This window comes from Suricata suricatta, chromosome 16 (assembly GCF_006229205.1).
Source record: "Suricata suricatta isolate VVHF042 chromosome 16, meerkat_22Aug2017_6uvM2_HiC, whole genome shotgun sequence".
Classification (NCBI taxonomy): domain Eukaryota; kingdom Metazoa; phylum Chordata; class Mammalia; order Carnivora; family Herpestidae; genus Suricata; species Suricata suricatta.
The window spans coordinates 53,860,261-53,876,552 of record NC_043715.1 but is presented as its reverse complement, the minus strand read 5'-3'; the positions used below and the strand labels follow the sequence as shown (position 1 = coordinate 53,876,552).

General features: G+C 41.5%; 1 protein-coding gene across 1 annotated transcript in view; it reads right to left on the bottom strand.

Moving 5' to 3' along the window:
- Window positions 1–9,094: 9,094 nt before the first annotated feature.
- LOC115279873 overlaps window positions 9,095–16,292 on the bottom strand; it is a 25,730-nt gene continuing 18,532 nt past the window's right edge. Inside the window, exons 3-5 of the mRNA XM_029924374.1 lie at window positions 10,100–10,226; window positions 9,522–9,597; window positions 9,095–9,379 (exon numbers count right to left, since the gene is read on the bottom strand). Of these exons, the coding sequence (XP_029780234.1) occupies window positions 9,229–9,379; window positions 9,522–9,597; window positions 10,100–10,226 (354 nt within the window). The 3' untranslated portion in view covers window positions 9,095–9,228. The remainder of the gene's footprint in view (window positions 9,380–9,521; window positions 9,598–10,099; window positions 10,227–16,292) is intronic.

Below are 16,292 nucleotides of genomic sequence, written 5' to 3'. Positions count from 1 at the left end.
ACATTCCACCAGAGTTAGTCAATACTGTTTTAACTTTTCCACCAGAGTTCTTTAACTCTTTCTTTGGCTCCCGGCAGCTCTCTCTCTCTCTCTCTCAAAAATGGATTATGAAAACATTCACAAAGAAAAAGAGGGGCGCCTGGGTGGCTCAGTTGATTAAGTGTCTGGCTTTGGCTCAGGTCATGATCTCACAGTTTGTGGGTTCAAGTCCCACATCGGGCTCTGTGCTGACAGCTCAGAGCCTGGAGCCTGCTTCAGATTCTGTGCCTCCCTTTCTTTCTGCCATACCCCACTCTCGCTCTGTCTCTCTCAAAAATAAATAAACATTTAAAGATATTTTTTAATTAAAAAAAAAAGAAATCTAAAAAAATACTGCATAAACTGAAGATAAGTAGATGTTTCTACAGGTGTCCCTCCTCCTTTGACACCCATCATCTCATGAATTTTAGATCGTTTTGAGTTTTAATTTCCCTGCAGGGTGTAACATTTGATTTGATTAACTTTCAAGAACAAGACTTAGTTTTCACTTAGATCTCGAAACACCCATTCCATTCCCAGTACACATGCCCCTAGAGGGCAAAAATGGAAACGAAGAAATGCCAGAGGCATAGAACATATCCATCATGACATATGAGGGCTGGGACAGGCCATGCACTTGCCTCTGGCTCCAGATGCAAAAAAGCAGCTAATGTTCCCACAGGACATCATGACATCACTCAAGCACATGACACAGAATGCAAGCAAGAGAAGGCCCACAGTCAGGACAAAGGGGCCTCAGCCAAGATCTGCGTGACTGACTAGTGAATGAGAGGCAAGGAAGGAATATACCCCTTACAAAGAGGCCTCTACGTGCCGCCTAAGGTCGAACCGGTAAGGGGCCCTGGGGCAGAGAAGGGCATGCCTGGGTTTTGACAAAGATATTGCTCAGGAGTTGCAGCACCACTGAGGAGGCAGGAGCCATGCACATACGAAGAAGGGAGTGAAGAAGGAGAATAGCACCTTCCTTTCAGAGCCCACAAGAGATCAACTCTTCTTTCCCAAACACCTCTCCCCATCTGGGGAGACCGTCCCAAACAACATTTCAGGAAGTCAGTTCCTCTCTGCCATCTGACCCCGACGTGCCTGCACATCTTTAACCTGATGGACACCTGAATTTTGTCGCTAGTTTCACCCACTCTTGGCCGTCCAGGGCCCTCCCTTCCTCCACAGTGGAGATAATATTCCGCTCAGAAACAGTGTCTTGCTGACCTGGAAGCCGGTGGATGACATCTTGCAGCTTTCCCATACACTAATCCTCGCCATTTGTCAGCTGAGACCAAGGGCATTCAACACAGGTGGGTTGTGAATAGCATTTCATAAATTTGTTCCGTGACCTACTTCTTCAAAACGCTTGAATGTTTGACATGCACAGATACCCAGCTCTTCCCAGAAGTACTGACTCAAGGGAACAGGGGTAAAGCCAGGCAATCCAATATTGTAAAGTTTTGACAGAAGGGTTTGTTTCTCAACTTCTAGCACCACCACTGACCTGCATGAAGTGAGCAGATCATCTGAAGAAAGGGGGCATTTCAAATCCAGACACCTCACTGGGAAGCTTTTCATTTCTCAATCAACAGGGCCTCAGCCTCAGGCAGACAGGGCAGGGACTCTCAAGCGACTCCCAAAAGAAACACAAAGATACCCTAGGGCAGTCCCCAACCTCTGCAGGGAAATAGCAATTCTTCCTATTCAGATATATTTTCCCTTACCTCATTCTTCTCTCTCCTGTCGGCTGAACTGGGCACTCTGGTCATTGGTTTGCTTAAACAGTCACATTTAATCCACTCTCTTGATGCATATACTACACCTCCGTAATTACCTTCCATTCTCTCTCTGGAATAATCAGACTATATAGTTTCTTTGGGTAACATTATCTTTGTTTCTTTCTCCTGGCCTCCTACCATATTCTCCTCTTTCTCTCTCTGAATTAAGCCTTTTAGTCTTTCTGCCTGGTCAATGTTCAATTTTGCTTTCTCCCCAGCCCTGTCACTTCTCTCTTTGTATGTGCTCTTCCATCAGGACTGCCTCCACCATGCTCTTTATTTGTAGCTGGGATTTCTGGTTTTATGCTTTGAAACTGTCCTTTGTCTTTTGTTGTTTTTGTTCCCTTTTTTTTTTCACCTTTTGGTTTGCTTGTTTGTTTGATTTGCCTCTGCGTTTGCGTGCTTTTGTTCCCTTTGCATTTGTCTGTCTGTTTTCCTTTTCAGGGCTACTTTAAGAAAGAAACCAAGGTACGCATGGTAGAGAGACCCAAATACCACTAGGAGTAGGGAAATAAAGTAACCAAAGGTACAACAAGAGAGACCAAGGGACGCCATTAAAAGAACACTTCCTGGGATGCCTGGGTGGCTCAGTCAGTTGGGTGTCCAGCTTCTGCTCAGGTCATGATCTCACGTTCATGGGTTCGAGCCCCACATTGGGCTCTGTCCTGACAGCTAGCTCAGAGCCTGGAGCCTGCTTCAGATTCTGTATCTCTCTCTCTCTCTGCCCCTCCCATGCTCGTGCTGTCTTTCTCTTTCTCTCAAAAATAAATTAAAAACATTAAAAAAAAAAGAACACTTCCTGAACAGACATACCCTGGACAGTCCATGAGCCTCCATTAATATAGAAATATTCATAGGTGCAGAGTGCATAGCAAGCTTTTAAAACTGACAAGAAAAAAAAAACTGACAAGAAACAGAAAGCTAGTCAAAATGATGAAATGAAAGAACCCTCCTCTAAAGAAATTCCACGAAGAAGTCACAGCTACAAAATTGCTCAAAACAGATATAAGCAACATAACTGAGCAAGAATTTAGAACAACTGTCATAAAATTAATCACTGGGTTTGAAAAAGGCATGGAAGACATTAGAGAAGCTATTGCTACAAAGACTAGGGACCTTAAAAATAGTTGTGACAAGTTAAAAAATGCTACAAATGAGGTGCATAATAAAAAGGAGGCGGCCACTGCACAGATTGAAGAGGCAAAGAGGAGAATAGGTGAATTAGAAGACACAATTATAGGAAAAGAGGAAACCGAGAAAGAGAGATAAATTGATCCAGAAGCACGAAAAGAGAATTCGAGACCTGAGTGATACAATCAAAGCGAACAATATCCATATCATAGGAATTCCTACAGAAGAACAGAGAAAGGTGCTGAAGAGCTACTTGAACAAATTATAGCCAAGAACTTCCCTAACCTGGGGAAGGAAATAGACAATGAAATCCAAGAGGCAAAGAGAACTTCCCTCAGATGTAACTTGAATCAGTCTTCTGCATGACATATCATAGCGAACTGGCAAAATATAAGGATAAAGAGAGAATTCTGAAAGCAGCTAGGAATAAAAAGGCCCTAACATACAAAGGGAGACCTATCAGAGTAGTTGCAGACCTATCTACTGAAACTTGGCAGGCCAGAAAGAAATGGCAGGAAACCGTCAATGAGATGATCAGGAAAAAAAAAAAAAAAAAAAGGCAGCCAAGAATCCTTTCTCCAGAAAGCCTGTCATTCAAAATACAAGGAGAGATAAAGGTTTTCCCAAATAAACAAATATTGAAAGAATTCATTACCACTAAACCAGCCCTACAAGAGATCCTAAGGGGGACTCTATGAGGAAAAGGTTGCAAGGAATACAAGGTACCAGAGATCCCACTACAAGCATGAATCCTACAGAGAACACAATGACGCTAAATCCATATTTTTCAATAATAACACTAAATGTAAACAGACTAAATGCTCCAATCAGAAGACATAGTATATCACAATCAATAAAAAAAATACATTTGCTGTTTACAAGAGACTCATTTTAGACTTGAGAACACCTTCAGATTAAGAGTAAGAGGATGGAGACATATCTACCACGCTACTGGAAATAAAAAGCTGAGGTAGCCGTACTTAAATCTGACAACCTGGAATTTAAAGTAAAGGCAGTAACAAGAGATGAAGAAGGGCACTGTATATTAATTACAGGGTCTATCCATCAGGAAGAGCTAACAATTAGAAACGTCTAAGCACTGAAATGGTGGGCACCCAAATACAGAAAATAATTCATCATAAACAGAAACAATTTTGTTGATAAGAATGAGCTACTTGCTGGGGACTCTAATATACCACTTACAGCAAAGATAGATCAACTAGACAGAAAATCACTATAGATGCAATGGACCTGAATGACACACTGAAACAGATGGATCTGACAGATATATTTAGAACTCTACATCCGGAGGCTAGGAAATTGACTTTCTTCTCGAGTGTGCATGGGACATTCTCCAAGATAGATCAAATACTGAGTCATAAAGCAGCCCTCTAGAAATATAGAAGAACTGAAATCATACCATGCACACTTTCAGTTCACAATGCTATGAAACTTGAAATCAATTCCAGGAAAATGTCTGGAAAACCTCCCAAAACATGAAGATTAAAGAACACCCTACTAAAGAATGAATGGGCCAATCAGGCAATTAGAGAAGACATTAAAAAATATATGGAAACAAATGAAAATGAATCCAAAGTCTTTGGGATACAATAAAGGCAGTCCTAAGAGGAGAGTACCTTGTAATCCAGGCCTATTTCAAGAAACTAGAAAAACCACAAATTCAAAATCTAACAGCACACTTAAAGGAACTAGAAGCAGAGGAGCAAGAATACCTCAAACCTGGCAGAAGAAGAGAAATAATAAATATCAGGGCAGAAATAAACAATATAGAATCCAAAAAAACAGTTGGACAGATCAATGAAACCAAGAGTTGGTTTTCTGAAAGAATAAACAAAATTGGTAAACCTCTAGCCAGACTTCTCAAAAAGAAAAAGGAGAGCCCCCAAATAGACAAAATCATGAATGAAAATGGATCTATTACAACCAATCCCTCAGAAATACAAGCAATTATCAGGGAATATTATGAAAAATTATATACCAACAAACTGGACAACCTAGAAGAAATGGACAAATTCCTAAACACACATGCACTACCAAATTCAAACAGGAAGAGATAGAAATATGGAACAGACTCATAACCAGTGAAGAGATAGCATCACTTATCCAAAAATCTCCCAACAAATAAGAGTGCTGGGCCAGATGGCTTCCCTGGGGAATCCAACCAGATATTTAAAGCAGAGTTAATACCCAAACTTCTCAAGCCATTCCAAAAACTAGAAATAGAAGGAAAACGTCAAGACTTATCCTACAAACCCAGCATCACTTTGATTCCCAAACCAGAGACCCAACAAAAAAGGAGAACTACAGGCCAATATCCTTAATGAATACAGATGCAAAAATACTCAACAAGATACTAGCAAATTGAATTCAATAGCATATAACAAGAATTATCCACCATTATCAAGTAGGATTCATTCTTGGGTTACAGGGCTGGTTCAACATTCGCAAATCCATCAATGTGATCCATCACATTAACAAAAGACAAGATAAAAACCATATGATCCTGTTGATAGATAGAAAAAAAACATTTCACAAAAATATAGCACCGTTTCTTAATAAAAACCATTAAGAAAGGCAGGATAGAAGGAATTTACATAACCATCATAAAAGCCAGTTATGAAAAGCCCACAGCTAATATGATCCTCAATGGCAAAAACTGAGAGCCTTCCCCTAAGATCAGGAGCACGACAGGAATGTCCACTCTTATCACTGTTGTTTCACATAGTGCTGGAAGTCCTAGCATCAGCAGTCAGACAACAACAACAAAAAATAAAAGGCATCAGAATTGGCAAAGATGAAGTCAAACTTTCACTTTTCACAGATAACATGATACTTTACATGGAAAACCCAAAAGACTACACCGGAAGCCTACTAGAACTGATCCATGAATTCAACAAGGTCACAGCATACAAAACCAATAAACAGAAATCAGTTGCATTTTCATACAGCAATAATAAAGCAACAGAAAGAGAAATCAAGAAACTGATCCCATTCATAATTGCCCTCAAAAAAAAAAATAAATAAAATACCTGGGAATAAACCTAACCAAAGATATAAAAGATCTGTATGATGAAAACAGTGTGGAGGCTCCTCAAAAAACTATCGATAGAACTCCCCTATGACCCAGCAAAAGCACTGCTAGGGATTTACCCAAAGGATACCCCAATGTTCATAGTGGCACTTTCTACAATAGCCAAATCATGGAAAGAGTCTAAATGTCCACCACCTGATGAATGGATCAAGAAGATGTGGTATATATATACACAATGGAGTACTATATGGCAATGAGGAAGAATGAAATATGGCCATTTTCGGGAAAGTGGATGGTCCTCGAGGGTGTCATGCTAAACGCAGTAAGTCAGACAGAGAAGGACAGATACCATATGTTTGCACTCATAGATCTAATAGGAGAGACCTGGCAGGGGACCATGGGGAAAGGAAGGGGGAAAGAGAGCTGGGGAGAGTGAGGGGCACAGATCATGGGAGACTACTGAATACTGAAAACGAACCATGGACTGAAGGGGGAGGTGGAGGGAGGGAGGGGGGTGATGGTCATGGTGAGGGGCACGTGTTGGGAGAAGTACTGGGTGTTATATGGAAACCAATTTGATAATAAACTATTAAAAAAAGAAAACTATGGAAAACTTATGAGGGAAACTGAAGAAGACACAAAGAAATAGAAAAACATTCCACGCTCATGGATCGGAAGAATAAATATTTTCAAAACGTCATTACTACCCAAAGCAATCTACACATTCAATGCAATCCCAATCAAAATTGCACCAGCATTCTTCTCAAAGCTAGAACAAACTATCCTAAAATTTGTATAGAACCACTAAAGACCCCGAATAGCCAAAGTACTACTGAAGATGCAAATCAAAACAGGAGGCATCACAATCCCAGACGTTAGCCTCTACTACAAAGCTGTCATCATCAAGACAGTATGGTATTGGCACAAAAACAGACACATAGACCAATGGTAGAGAATAGAGAACCCAGAATTGGACCCTCAAATGTGTAGCCAATTATTCTTTGACAAAGCAGGAAAGAGGATCCAACGGAAAAAAGACAGCCTCTTTAATAGGTGGTGCTAGGAGAACCGGACAGCAACATGCAAAAGAATGAAACTAGATCACTTTCTTACACCATACACAAAAATAAACTCAAAATGGATGAAGGGCCTGAATGTGAAGCCAAGAAACTATAAAAACTCTAGAGGAGAAAGTGGGAAACAACCTCCTTGACCTCAACCGCAGCAGTTTCCTACTTGACACATCCCCAAAGGCAAGGGAATCAAGAACAAAAATGAACTATTGGGACCTCAGCAAGATAAAAAGCTTCTGCACTGCAAAGAAAACAATCAAGGAAACTAATAGGCAACTGACAGAATGGGAAAAGATAGTTGCAAATGACATATTGGATAAAGGGCTAGTATCCAAAATCTACAAGGAACTCACCAAACTCCACACCCGAAAAATGAATAATCCAGTGAAGAACTGGGCAGAAGACATGAATAGACACTTCTCCAAAGAGGACATCCAGATGGTCAACAGACACATGAAATGATGCTCAGCATCACTCATCATCAGGGAAATACAAACCAAAACCACACTGAGATACTACCTCATGCTGGTCAGAATGGCTAAAATGAACAAACCAAGTGACTATAGATGCTGGAGAGGTTGTGGAGAAACGGGCATCCTCCTACACTGTTGGTGGGAATGTAAACTGGTGCAGCCACTCTGGAAGACAGTGTGCAGTTCCTCAAAAAATTAAAAATAGAAGTCCCCTTATGACCCAGCAATAGCACTGCTAGAAATTTACCCAAGGAATACAGGAGTGCTGATGCATAGAGGCACATGTACCCCAATGTTCATAGCAGCACTGTCAACAATAGCCAAATCATGGAAAGAGTCTAAATGTCCATTAACTGATGAATGGATCAAGAAGATGTGGTTTATGTATACAATGGGATACTACATGGCAATGAGAAAGAATGGAATCTGGCCATTTGTAGCAACATTGATGGAACTTGAGGGTGTCATGCTAAGTGAAATAAGTCAGGCAGAGAAGGACAGAAACCATGGACCTTGAGGGTGTCATGTTAAGCGAAATAAGTCAGGCAGAGAAGGATAGATACCATATGTTTGCATTCATAGGTCTAACAGGAGAGACCTGGTAGGGGACCATGGGGAGAGGAAGGGGGAAAGAGAGTGGGGAAGAGTGAGGGACACAGATCAAGGGAAACTACTGAATACTGAAAACAAACCATAGACTGAAGGGGGAGTGGGAGGGAGGAGGTGATGGTCATGGTGGGGGGCACTTGTGGGGAGAAGCACTGGGTGTGATATGGAAACCAATTTGACAATAAACTATTATTAAAAAAAAGAAACAGGAAAAAAAAGTGAAACAGGAAAAACTTAACAGAGGACCATGTGGGGGAGGAGAGGAAAAAATAAAAGTTGGGGAGAGGGAGAGAGTTAAACTATGAGAGGCTTTTGAATGCTGAAAAGAAATTGAGGGCTGATGGAAGTGGGGGAGAGTGGAAGGGGGGTGATGGGCATGGAGAAGGGCATTTGTTGGGATGAGCACTGGGTGTTATATGGAAACCAACTTGACAATAAACTATAACAGAATAAATAATGTATGAACTGAGACTTTATTATAGGATTCAAGGTTTGAATTCTAAATGCTATATTCCCCTATGGCATTAATTTATATAGAAATTGTAGTTGAATAATAGGTGCTTTAACATATTTAACCATTCAGGAATGGAGCATATAGAGTGGAAATTTCTTATTTTAGTTAATACCATCAGAAAATAACCTTATCTTACCTTTTTAAAGTTTATTTTTTATTTTGAGAGAGAGATAAAGACCAAGTAGGGGAGGAGCAGAGAGAGACAGAATTCCAAGCTTGCTCTGTGCTGTCATCACAGAGGCCTGTGTGGGACTGAGACTCACTGACTGAGATATGACTTCAGCTGAAGCAACTGATCCACCCATGCGCCCGAAAAACGGAACTTTTGAAGTGAAATAAAGAGTTAGATTTTCTCGTTTTAGGGAGGTGCTTTATTATCTGATGAAGTTAGTGAGTCTCAATTTTGTATGATGAAGATGAAAGCCTCCATATATTGGAAAGCATAAACAAGATAAAATGTGGTATTTTTCCCATGCTGCCGGGATTACTTCACCCATCCCCAATATGCCTACCAGTATCCCAACACACATCTCACAAAAGGCAAACACTCAGAAATTAGTGAACATGGACTTCCTCAGAAATACAAAGATTTTCCCAAACCCTCAAAGCAATGGAAAACCAATGAGGTTACGGAGGCCCGCACCGTGGATGTGAAGGACCTTCGATGGAACTGAAGAATCTTTAGAGAATGTAAGAGTGTGATATGTTGGAAAGCAGATGTCCATCTGTGAGAAAGAGACATAAAAGTAGGTTTCTCAAAACTAATTCCCACTCAAGAAGAGCTGCTCAAACCACATTTTAAGGTCTGTCTTCATCCTTCACATCGGGACCTCACCTCTGTCATCTGCTGCATTCATTCCCACCTACCTGGGTATGAGGCTACAGTCTCCTTTCCCTTCACGTCCCATAGCTCCCACTTTAGTTCCAAAAAGATGACCAGGTCCTTGACACAAGACCTGTTTGTTGGAACAAAGGAATAGAGTACTGATGGGGATCTTACCTTTCAACCCAGTACTGGACTCAGTAGAGAAAAGAGGACATTCTAGAATTCTGGAAATCATTCCAAATGCTGTTGCCCAACCGCCCCTTTGGAACACACAGGAAAGATTTCCAAAGTTCACATCTTGATCTCCACTTCTGAGCAGTACCACTACCATAATGAGTAGAATTTCATATTGAAGATGGAAATACCATTTTATGCCACTTAGTGTTTAGAATTGCCATTAATCTAAGAAATGGTGATGTTACTCTAAGGAAGGGAAAACTCACCAGAAAGGAAACATCATGAAGAGTTTTCTCCACATCTAACAGTCCATACTTCTTTCCCTTACTGTAGGGATTTGAATGCCAGTCACACAAAGAGGAAGCTTCTAAGAGACAGTCTTCAAAGGAAGGAACGAAACCCTTGAGTGTGGTCTGGGAAATCTAGAGGGAGTGATCCTCACCCAAGCAGAGGAGGTGTCTGTAGTTCTCTAACATCACATCCGTGTACAGTTCCCGCTGGCTGTGGCTCAGGCATCCCCACTCCTCCTGAGAGAATTCTATGGCCACATCCCTGAAGGTCAGCAGTCCCTGCAACAAATACCCCAGTTACCAAGTGGATACAGGTGGAGGTCCTAATGGGACCTGAGATGCAAGAGGGAGATAATGTCACCAGCTGGACCCCATGACCCGATCTTCACTGCTTACCTGCCTGTGCTCACGGACCTTAGTCCCTCCTCTTACTTAGCCTCTTATTATACCTCCCTTTTACTTCAGCCCAAACACCCCATGGGCACAGTGTCCTGTGGTGGAAACAGAAAGTATCCTACAAAAGGTAATGACTGCCATGAGGAAAAGCTTGCTCTGGCTCAGTTTGAGCTTAACCCCAAACTCCCATCTATGCAGATGACTATTAGAGTAAAGCATAGAGTGAGGACAGTTACTTTCATCTCATTATTTATACTTTTAAATATTTATTTCCTGAAAGAGGGAGCACAAGTATGGTTGGGGCAGACGGAAGAATTCCAACCAGGCTCGATAGTCAGCATGGAGCTTGAGTGGGGGCTTGATCTCAGGACTGTGAGATCCTGTCTTGAGCCTAAATCAAGAGGTGGAAGTTTAAGGGACTGAGCCACCCAGGAGCTCCCTTTTACCTCATTAGAATACTAAAAACTCCACCCAAGGAGGAGCACAAACGTCATTTACTATGTAACATACAGAGAATGTATGGAACTGCTATCTTAAGTCTCATTTGCCACCTTATCCCCAGCCTCCCCTTTCTGAATATCCACCCTCACCCTAAATACAAGGAACCCCTGAGGTGTCTCAGTGGTTCCTGACTCTTGGTTTCAGCTCAGATCATGATCTCATAGTTTATGGGTTCTAGCACTGCCTTGGGATCTGTGTTGATAGTGCAGAGGCTGTCTGAGATTCTCTCTCTTCTCTCTCTGCTCTCTCTGTCTCTCAAATAAACTTAAAACATTAAAAAAAAAAGTAAATAATCCCCATTACTCTGTAAGTCTCTGGTTTGGAAGTTATACCCTGTGATCTCCTTATTTCCTGTAAACCAATTCTCCTTTGTCTGACATAACCACCTGTTGTAGCTTTTTATGATTCACCAAGAACTAAACTGTTAGTTCAGTTATATTAGGAGAACTGGTTCTGGCTGAGAGAAGTTTCTTGCGTTCTGCAGAAAGACAATGTGTAACACAGTATTATGCTGTCATATATTCTTTAACTTTGAGGTATGAACCGATATCAATATTGTGTTTCTTCAAGAGAATTTGTAAAATGAATGGATCAACAGAGACACATTTTTGAATCCTGTGTTTACATCATACAGTACATATGGTTTCAATTAAAAAATTTTTTTGTGATTATTTGTTTTTGAAAGAGAGCCAGAGCATGAGCAGGGGAGGAGCAGAGAGAGAAAGGGAGACACAAAATCCAAAGTGGGCTGTAGGTTCTGAGCTGTCAGCACAGAGCCCAGCACAGGGTTCAAACTCACAAACCGTGAGACCATGACCTGAGCTCAAGTTGGATGCTTAAACAACTGAGCACGTGGTGTCTATTTCTTCATGGAAAGTTTGGTGAGTTACAAATATACTTAGCATATTCTAACATGAATTAAAATTCATATCAGTGCATTGGAGTCTTGTTAAATGCAGATACCGTTCAGGAGTTCTGGGAAAGGTAGCTGTCTGCATTTCTAACAAGGCAGTAGTCTATGGGCCAAGGGATTCATATTTCAAGAGCAAAGAGGAAGAACTCCACGATCTCTTGGAGGCCTTGGAACTGAGTGGGTTTTCTAGCTATTACAGTTCTACTAGAATAGTGACAAAGGCAACAAGGTTTTCCAAGCATTCCTTTGTTATAAGCAAGCATCTAACTGTTTCTCATAAATTCATGGAACAATAAACAAGAGAAGAAAGTCATTATTTTTCTATTTTTAGTAAATCTTTTGTCAAACATCTGGTATGTGGTACAATCAGGTTTAAACCCAGATTAACTGACCTAGAGGTGATCTAAAATGACAGACGGGTCAATATACAGAGGAGAGGGGACCCTAAATCAAATGTTCATAGCAGGTGTCAAACCAGAGAAGAATGATGGAAAGAAGGCATGCACACAAAATTGATCTACCTTTATACATTCCATGGACACACCCATACATTTTGAAAGTAGTTAATATAACATCAAAAGTGACAGGGTAGAAAATGATCAGGGAGCATAAAAACAAGTTTTCAGGAGCACGGTGCCTGATGGCTTAGTCATTTAGGTGTCCAACTCTTGATTTCAGGTTGGGTCAGGATCTCATGGTTCCTGAGTTCAAGCCTCATCTCTGGCTCTGTGCTGACAGTGTGGAGCCTGCTTGGGATTCCTCTCTCTCCCTCTCTGTCATCGCCTCTCCTTGTCTCTCTCAAAAATAAATAAAAAACCAACCAAACACAAAGCATTTCAATGACATGAAACTCCTCGGTCTATATGTAGATGATGATGCTTAGGTCTTTTACTCACACTATCACATAGAATGATATAAATATAATAGTTTTTATTTCTGAGGGATACAAACAGAATTATGTTCGCCTTCACCACAGAAGCCTGACCTAGACCCTGCATAGTTTTGGTAAGCAACAAAGAAAGATTGCTCCCTGCATTCTTTTTTTTTCTTTAGTGTTTATTTATATTGTGAGAGAGAGAGCATGGGCAGCAGGGTGTAGAAGGGGGAGAGGCAGAGACAGAGAGAGAAAGAATCCCAAGCAGGCTCCAGGCTGTGACTGAGCCACCCAGGGGCCCCAGGAGGCTGCATTTCTTAAAGGGTCTCATGACTGCTGGTATGTTTCACCAATTGTTGATATTTAGCTGAAAGATGACCACCAGGAAAATCTTGCAAGAGTAGTCCTACAAGTAGAAATTTCAAGAAAGATTTGTGATTGAACACGCTATACACCTACCCTCCCTCATGAACATATAAGCTTCCTACAGCCAAAGTACAGTTCTTTCTGCCCACAGGTCCTGTCCCTGTGCTACTTCAGTAAACTAGCCGTCTTGTACTGCACAGCATCTCAAGAATAGTATCTGGACCATAGTACTTAATGATCCCATGACATAATATTTCTTGGAAATCTTTTCCTTTATTATTTTTTTAGATTTTTAATTTTTTTTTTAATTGAGAGAGGGCATAAGTGATGGAGGGTGGAGAGAGAGAGGGGGAGTCAAAGAGAAAATCCCATGAGGGGCAGAGAGAGAGAGTGATGTGGGACATGAACTAATGAACTGTGAAATTGTAACCTGAGTTGAGTCTGACAGTTAACCAATTGAGCCACCCAGGCACATTGAAAGCCTTTGTTTTTTATGTTTATTTATTTTGAAAAAGAAAGAGAGCAGGTGCAGGGGAAGGACAGAGAGAGGGGGGGGGGAATCCCAAGAGGGCTACCGCTGTCAGCATGAGCCTGATAGCCTGATATGGGGCTCTAACTCATGAACCTCGAGATCATGATCACCAAAATCAAGGCTAGAGACTTAAGTGACTGAGCCACCCAGGCACTCCTTATTGAAAGCTTTTGTTTCAACCATCATTTGTGCCCTATGGTACTTCAGATTTTTAAGGTGCTCAAACATGTTAATTATGTGATACTTCTCTTCCTGAAAACACAAAGAAGTAAATAGAACAGTATGTCTGGGTCATGACCATGAAGTAAAATAAAACCGATGGGCTGGAGATCTGATGGAATTAGAACTCTATTCTCAGAGGTCACTAGATCTCCTACACAAAAGTGACAGCCTTCATTGCCCCATGGAAACTGACCTGAGGGAGACCAGGAATAAATAAACGCTCAAGAAAGGATTCTTGAGGCCTTTTTGGTGAACGAGGCTGATCTTATTAAAGCACAGGGACAGGATGTGTGGAAAGACTGAGCTGCAGGGTAATTATGAAGAGCCAATGGTTATATACTTTAAGTTGAGGGGGTAGAAATAGAAGTTTCTAAAGGGATTTTCATAGGTTTAAGACGACTCACTGGATCCTGTAAGTCTGGCTATTGTCAAGCTAAGCTAGCTTTCTGCATCTAGAAAAGCAGTAACATTAAAGCAGTTGTAAGTATCTTCTGCCAGTCTCAAGTATTTCCTAGTGGGTTTGTAAGTTGCAAAAAAAAAATGAAATTTTATCTACATTTCTTTTGCCTTTGTTCTCCTCATCAGAAATGGCAAAGAAGGGCCACCTGGGTGTTTAGTCAGTCAGTTAGCATCTGACTCTTGATTTCATCTCAGGCCAGAATCTCATGGTTTTTAAAGTTCTAGCCCCAAATGTGGCTCTGCACTGACCCTGTGGAGCCTCCTTGGGATTCATGCTCTCTCTCTCTGCAACTTCACTGCTCCTGCTCTCTCTCTCTCTCTCTCAAAATAAATGAACTTTAACACACACACACACACACACACACACACAGGGAATGAGAAACTAGGAGATAGAAGTTTCCAGTTTAAATATGATGGTATCTGGAAATGGTTCAGGGAACCTCCCTAAAATCATTTCAACTGATAAGAAGGGAAATATGAACATTAGAAGGAAAGAAATCTGGCAGAGAGCACAAAGCCAAGTAGAAGAAGGTACCATCAGCTGTAAGGAAACAAATTGATCTTAATGCCTAAGGCACACCTGAGCACACAGGATCACCGGTGTGTTCTTGCCACATGAGAGACTCTTGAACGCTGAGAACAAACTGAGGGCTGACACGGGGGGGGGGGGGGGGGGGGGGGGGGGGGGGGGGGGGGGGGGGGGGGGGGGGGGGGGGGGGGGGGGGGGGGGGGGGGGGGGGGGGGGGGGGGGGGAGAGGGGAGGGGGGGTGATGGGCATGGAGGAGGGCACTTGTGGGGATGAGCACTGGGTGTTATATGGAAACCTACTTGACAATAAAGTATAAAAGAAAAATAAATAAATTTAATAAAATAAAAATTAAGGTCTATTAAAGAATAGAATGCTGTAGCAACATATGGTGATGAATGTGAATCAGATTTACTGTGGGGACCATTTCACAATATATACAATATCCAATCATTATCCTATACTCCTAAAACTAATATAATGCTGTACATCAATATTCCTAGATTTAATAAAATTATTAAAACAAAAGAGAAGTAATGAATTCTACATATACTTATTGGAATGCAAAAATTGAGGGTGCAATATGATGACTGAATTGAAATGAAAGGTACTTTTGATGGTTATTCTATGTACAGTTTCAATTAGAAAACAAGAAAGAGGGCACCTGGGTGGCTCAATCGATTAAGTGTTGGACTTTGGCTCAGGTCATGATCTTGCAATTTGTGAGTTTGAGCCTCGCATCCGGCTGTGTGCTGACAGCTCAGAGCCTGGAGCCTGCTTCGGATTCTGTGTCTCCCTCACTCTCTGCCCCTCCCCTGCTCATGCTCGCTCTCGCTCTCTCTCTCTCTCTCTCTCTCTCTCTCTCTCTCTTTCTCTCTCTCTCTCAAAACTAAACAAACATAAAAAAAGAAAACAAAGAAAGAGTGGAATGGTCTATTAACCTTGTAGAGAGGGACTATTTTCAGCCCCTAGTCAGTCTGGGCTTTCACTACCATAAAAACTCATTAATCACCAACAAAAGGAAAAAGAACGAGAGATGTTAAGCAGTTTGCTTGAGGTCACCAAGTGCGTCTCTGGAAGAAATACTAGGACTACACCAGATTTCAGACATGGGGCCTTTTTCTTGGGTACTGTGAAGATAGTTTCGTATCCAATTATCACCTTAAATGAAGCTCTTCACAGTTTTATTTTTTTTTTATTTTTTTTCCATAATATTTTATTGTCAAATTGTTTTCCATACAACACCCAGTGCTCTTCCCCTCAAGTGCCCTCCTCCATCACCACCACCTGTCTTCCCCCCTCCCCCCTCCCCCCCAACCCTCAGTTCATTCTCAGCTTTCAATAGTCTCTCAAGTTCTGCATCCCTCTCTCTCCCCAACTCTCTCTCCCTCCTCTGCTCCCCCTGGTTCTCCATTAGGTCTCTCTTGTTTTCCTGCTAGACCTATGAGTGCAAACATATGGTTTCTGTCCTTCTCTGCCTGGCTTACTTCACTCAGCATGACACCCTCAAGGTCCATCCACTTTCCTACAAATGGCCATATGTCATTCCCTCTCAT